This window comes from Paralichthys olivaceus, chromosome 18 (genome assembly GCF_024713975.1).
Source record: "Paralichthys olivaceus isolate ysfri-2021 chromosome 18, ASM2471397v2, whole genome shotgun sequence".
Taxonomy (NCBI): domain Eukaryota; kingdom Metazoa; phylum Chordata; class Actinopteri; order Pleuronectiformes; family Paralichthyidae; genus Paralichthys; species Paralichthys olivaceus.
Window position 1 is genome coordinate 20,610,001 of NC_091110.1, and position 6,771 is coordinate 20,616,771.

A 6,771-nucleotide genomic window follows, 5' to 3' on the forward strand; every position below is an offset into this window, starting at 1 on the left:
TACACACACAGTATACACACAGTATACACACACAGTATACACACAGTATATACACACAGTATACACACACACACAGTATACACACACACACACACACACACAGTATACACACAGTATACACACACACACACACACACAGTATACACACACTATACACACACACACACACAAGGACCTGCAGGTTTACCTGGAACATAGAACTCGCTGGTATCGAACCAGTGGAACTTCAGGTGGAAGCCGAGCCGGGACGTTTTGACGGTGACCAACACGATCAGGTAGACGACAGAAATGGTTCCTGGACACGACAGAACATCATGATGGGAAATTAGAAATCATTTATTAAAGCCACTGCTGCACAGCGCCCCCTGCAGCCACACATGATGACCTCAGGCTGTCTCTGTGAGGCGACGTGTCGAGCTCTGACGGCGTCGTCCCACTGGATATTACCCATGATCCTCTGCTTCCTGAACCAGAGGAGCTGCTGCTGTATAGCCCCCGTGCTACATATTATTTCATTTCATTATTCGTTGTGATTCATTCATTTGCTTTAAATAAAATTGTATGTACTGTATTTATTGTAAAGGCTTTTACTTTTATTTTTACTTTTACTTTTGCTATTAAGCTAATTTGACCATTTCTTATTTGTATAATATGAAATCGCATCAGTCGTAGTCATGAGTCCAAAGCTTTTTGTTCACATGAACCAGGATCACGCCTGACGACCCGACAGTCGCCCCAGTGTGAGAGAGACGGCCGCACTCTTACCCAGGAAGGTGAACCTTGCGAAGAAGGAGGCTGAGCGGAAGCAGAGCAGCGGCAGCAGCAGGATGATGAGGTAGAGGGGGACGGTGTTGGTTTTGCTCCACCAGTGTCCAAAGACGTCAGACGTGTCATTTCCACTGACGCTGAGGTGAAGCGAGCCGAGGCTGTCGTTCCCCCCCGGGTCGGTGTTTGGGAACGGACAGATCACTAGTGAACAAATCCACAGACCGTTACCATCGGATCAAGTATTTCTTCACCTGGTTAAGATTCAGAAAACAAACATGTTTACCTACATACGATTAAAAGCTCGCGGTTGTTTGTCTCCACCAACCAGTTTGAGTCTATATTCATAGAAGGTCACTGTGACCTTTGACCTCTGAAATCTAAAGTCAGACTTGAGATATCATGTTCGAGAAGCCAAGTCATGTTTTGTGAGCTCAGTGTCATTGTGACCTTTGACCTCTGACCACCCAAACACAATCAGTTCATCTCTGAGTCTGAATGAACATCTGAGGGGATTCTCTCGAGGCGTTCTCCACATAACACGTTCACGACTGCAACAGAGTTAGAGCCGGACGTTTCTCACCTCTCTCCGAGCCGTTGGTTCCAAACTCGGAGTCTGACGTGTTGACGTTGTGAGCGGAATCTGTGGACAGATCCAAAACTTTATCAAAGCGTGAACTATCTAGTATCTGTACATGAGCATCAAAAACAAAACTCAGTCAAATGAAATGTTTGCATAATTAAAATGTTACTAAACACATTTCAGACCCACGACGTAAACAAATCCACAGATTCGTCAACACAAGTACCGATACTTGTACTTGTGTACAGATACTTGTACTTGTGTACAGATACTTGTACTTGTGTAGAACACATCGCACAGACAGAAGCTATTTGTTTGATCGCTCCTGACGACTGTGACCTACTGTAGATAAACTGTCCCGTGTTGTACAGGAAGTTGGACATGAGGACCCAGTAAACCACCATGGCTCCGATGAGTGACACCATGGAGAAGACCAGGCTGGACCATTGTCCAAACTTTCCAAAGTAGTAATGACAGACGTCAGGGAATTCCCAGTCGGACGTGTCTATGTAGGCTGAGGAGAACAGAACAGCGAACATGGGATTCTCCGTGAAACAGTCAAAGTTATGAATGGAACTCTTCATCATTTCATCCAGTGACTTCAGGCTGTGGTGTGACCCACTGCTGCCTCCTAATGGCTGGAGGCGGGATAATGTCTCATAAACGAGGTTATTACCTCATTTATGAGACATTAAATATAGAAAGTTTGTTACACGTTCAAAATGTAAATGTATAAAATCAGCAGCACGATTATCCTGCTGATCACCAGGAGTTTTCTAAAAATAATGATAAATCTTGAAAAGAGGAAAATGAAGAAGAGACAAACTTAATATTTATAAAATTCAACTGAATTCTTTCATATTTGCAGCAACAAGCTGTTAATTCAAAGGGGACGTCATCTGAAAAGATCATTCCAGTGCATTACTTTGTCAACGTGCGGCTGAACTTACGTATTGACTTTGGTGACTTGAGGACGATGTAACAACAGTAGAGCATCAGCAAACCTAAAAAGATGAGGATGAGGATCCCGAGCGTGAAGCCGGCCTGAGGGACCACGATGTTCAGGTTTCAGTTTTAGTCGATGAAGCAAATTTAAAGAGCAAATCTGCATCTTTGAAAAAAGGACGTGAATCATTTAGAATAAAGCACATCACCTGTTTTATGCCCCAAGGAATGCTGAGGATAGATGTTCCCATCATCGTGTTCCATATCGCAAAACTGTGCACAGACAAATTCAAGGTGAAGATCAAAGCAGTCCGACTCACTGACTTCAGAGTGACGCTGGACTCACATGGTGATGATGCTCGGGTTTTTAGACGAGTAGTCGCTGGACGTCACCTTGAACGCCGTCCCCAGGGGGCTGTAGACGTAGATCTCCTCAGGTCGGGGGATCACATGGTTTGGAGGACTCTGCAGGAGAAGATGGAAACTTAACAGGAAGTCCTCACAGCTACAGTCACATGACAGACAACAGATCTAACTGGTAGGAAGTTTTTCACAGACTCTAAACTTCTCGATCGTAACAACTCAAACAAGCGTCACGTTTGAAGTTGTGACTGAACTGACAAAGTTTTCACAAACTTCTCACTCGACCACAGTCGTGGTCGTTTCATCGTCAACAGCCGGAGTCGCTCACTTCCTTTGTGTTTCCATTGTGGGACTTTTGCGTTTGTGTTTTCTGTAAACGTGATCGTGTGATCGTCATCTATGAGATGGCTCCGTCAGTGGTCTGGATATTTTGTCTTCATTTCTGAATGGTTGGAGGCGTCGTCCATCTTTATTTACTGTCCTCAGTCGCGGCTGATGGTGCGTGTTCACTTCGTAGTTGTACAATATTTAATGTGACACATTTCACAAAGATGAGATACGATCTATTGAGATCAAAGTGGAGTCGACGGACGAGAGCCGTGACGGAACGATCACACGTGTGAAAAAACTGAAATACAAGAATTACTGCAACAAAGTGGCCCAACATGATGAACACACAGAGTCATACATGTTGTGGGTGTAGGTTCTGAGTCTGTGCTCCTAGAGTCCGTAATGACTGACGGCTCAGTGACGTACCAGCAGCCTGTCAGACGAGCCCGTCAGTCGGCCGTAATAATGAACTCTGCTGTTGAGGATGGCCGCTTCAGCCGAGACTCTCTCCTGAGGGTCATCGTCCACGATGTTCCGGGGCTCCACGTGGAACGGCCTAGAAGAAGAACCACACATCACTTCCATCGATATTTCTAAATTCATACATTTCATTTACCGTTGGATTCATCCCTCACTTTGATAAACACGTTTGGAACCACTGACATGACGCCGATGAAACGAGTTCACACACGTGTGTGTGACTTACTCGAAAGCTCGTCGCTCACTGTGAAATACCAAACTGGATGAAAAGTCACACATCGCTAATCCAGTTATGTGACGCACACACACACACACACACACACACACACACACACACACACACACACACACACACACACACACACACACACACACACACACACACACACACACACACACACACACACACACACACACACACGTTAGTGTTTGCTTCTCAAGCGAGTTCCAGGAAGTCCTCTTTGTTTATTATCCAGAGTTAGAAAAAGAGAACGAGTCGTGGACCAGGTGACCTCAGCTGAACTTTGACCTCTGACCCAAGACCCCCCCCAACACACACACACACACACACACACACACACACACACACACAGTGAGCTGCTCAGATTGAGGTCGTCACTACAACCAATCAGAGAGAAGCTGTTATTTGTGGAGTTCATCAACATCCAGACGTCCTGATGAAGTGTGAGACGGTGATAACGTCTGTGATAACGTCTGTGATAACGTCTGTGATAACGTCTGTGATAACGTCTGTGATAACGTCTGTGATAACGTCTGTGATAACGTCTGTGATAACGTCTGTGTCAGTCGCTGCAGCTCGTTTACCTTTTGGCCTTGAGGTCCAGAGAGTCTGTGGAGCCTCTGTGTGAGTAGCTCTCTCCTGTTTGACCTGAGCTCAGAAGCGGCCGGCTGTCGTCCTCCATGTCTGTGACTTCCTGCTAACGCTGCTCCGCTCGCATCACCTGACTGGGAGGAAACGTGTCATAAAATCTAATCAGTCTGTCACGGGACAAAAACACTATCTGTGTGTTACAGCTGTTTACTGAGAGCCTGTCGGGACACTTGGTGTCTCACACTGTGGAAATCCACCTGGAGACTCAGAACTGCTCAACACGTGTTGTGAAAAAACTGTCGTGGACAAAATAAGCTGCTTACGACCCAGAGATCTGTCTGTCTCTGTCTGTCTCTGTCTGTCTCTGACTGTCTCTGACTGTCTCTGTCTATCCAGAACTGAACTTAGGTTGTCCAGAGAATTTTACAGGACGAGGACGCGAGATCTGATTCAACACAGACTCATGGAGCAACAAGAGAATTCAAGATCTATACAATCAAAGACATTTGGTTTAACTTCTTTCTTCAGTTTGATTTGACGGGATTTCATTTCTCCAAGTGACTGTCTGTCTCTTTATGTCCCTGACTGTCTCTGTCTGTCTCTGTCTGTCTCTGACTGTCTCTGAATATCTCTGACTGTCTCTGTCTCTCTCTGAATATCTCTGACTGTCTCTGTCTCTCTCTGAATATCTCTGACTGTCTCTGTCTATCTCTGTCTGTCTGTCTCTGTCTGTCTCTGAATATCTCTGACTGTCTCTGTCTGTCTCTGTCTGTCTCTGAATATCTCTGACTGTCTCTTTATGTCTCTGTCTGTCTCTGTCTGTCTCTGAATATCTCTGACTGTCTCTTTATGTCTCTGTCTGTCTCTGAATATCTCTGACTGTCTCTGACTGTCTATGTCTGTCTCTGTCTGTCTCTGAATATCTCTGTCTGTCTCTGACTGTCTCTGACTGTCTCTGTCTGTCTCTGACTGTCTCTGACTGTCTCTGTCTGTCTCTGTCTGTCTCTGTCTGTCTCTGAATATCTCTGACTCCCATGTGGACAGCTGAGTTCACACCTGCTGTTAGAATGTGTCCTGGACATCACATGGTCCCATTTGAACAGAGGAAGTCAACATGTGTTCAGTGTTGTGGACACAAACATATCAATGTATGGACACTGAGTAAACAGGGCAGAGGACATTACTGTGGCAAGAAGACAATATATTAATCCACATCATGTCCCCATCATGTCCCCATCATGATAGAAACTCCAGTGTCTCACATCCAGTGACCAGTCGTGAGCTCTCTGTGATGTCACTGCTGATGACGTGACATCACAGTGACATCACTGTGACATCACAGTCACGTCACAGTGATGTCACAGTGACATCAGTAACACAACTCTGTTCACAAACCAGGAAAAACAAGTTTATCTAACATCATGACAACTTCAAAACTAATGAGTCAGTTCAACACAAAGAGCTGAGTCTGCACAAACACACACACAGTAACACACACTGACCACAATGTAACACACACTCACAGACTCACAGACACACACAGACACACACACACTCACAGACACACAGACTCACAGACACACAGACTCACACACACACACACACACTCACAGACACACACACTCACAGACACACAGACTCACACACACACACACACACTCACAGACACACACACACACACACACACAGACACACACACAGACACACACTCACAGACACACACACACAGACACACACTCACAGACTCACATACACACACACACTCACAGACACACAAGACACACAGACTCACACACACACACACACACACTCACAGACACACACACAGACACACACTCACAGACACACACACACACACAGAACCAGACACACTCTCACACACACACACACACACACACACACGCTCACTCACTCACAGACACACACACACACAGACACAAAGACACACACACACAGACTCACACACACACACTCACAGACACTCACACACTCACTCACTCACAGACACACACACACACACAGACTCACACACTCACACACACACACACTCACACACACAGACACAGACACACACACACACACACACACACAGACACTCACAGACAGACACACACACACTCACAGACTCACACACTCACTCACACACACACACTCACAGACACACACACACAGACACACACTCACCTCAGCAGCTCCTCAGCTCATCTCAGGTTCGTGATTCTAATCAACACGTCAACAAACTTTGTTTTCAGTCGATGACGACACGGAAACACACGAGAGGAGCCGCGAAGAGAAGAAGAGAAGAAGAAGAGAAGAAGAGGAGGAAGTGAAGAGACGTTGATCCACCCGGTTCACTGTGTGTGAAAAACCCGAGAAGAAGAACACACACACACACACACACACACACACACACACACACACACACACACACACACACACACACACACACACACACACACACACACACACACAC

General features: G+C 45.8%; 1 protein-coding gene across 2 annotated transcripts in view; it reads right to left on the reverse strand.

Moving 5' to 3' along the window:
• The window catches only part of slc38a9 (solute carrier family 38 member 9), a 12,707-nt gene extending 5,936 nt beyond the window's left edge, over positions 1-6,771 (reverse strand). For both annotated transcript variants that reach the window (XR_011239088.1, XM_069513338.1), the window contains exons 1-10: positions 6,483-6,771; positions 4,292-4,432; positions 3,413-3,542; positions 2,640-2,758; positions 2,503-2,566; positions 2,299-2,392; positions 1,692-1,862; positions 1,349-1,408; positions 766-969; positions 188-295 (exon numbers count right to left, since the gene is read on the reverse strand). Coding sequence is in view for 1 of the 2 variants with exons in the window: in XM_069513338.1 (XP_069369439.1) it covers positions 188-295; positions 766-969; positions 1,349-1,408; positions 1,692-1,862; positions 2,299-2,392; positions 2,503-2,566; positions 2,640-2,758; positions 3,413-3,542; positions 4,292-4,389 (1,048 nt within the window). In the remaining variant the exon portion in view is untranslated. The remainder of the gene's footprint in view (positions 1-187; positions 296-765; positions 970-1,348; positions 1,409-1,691; positions 1,863-2,298; positions 2,393-2,502; positions 2,567-2,639; positions 2,759-3,412; positions 3,543-4,291; positions 4,433-6,482) is intronic.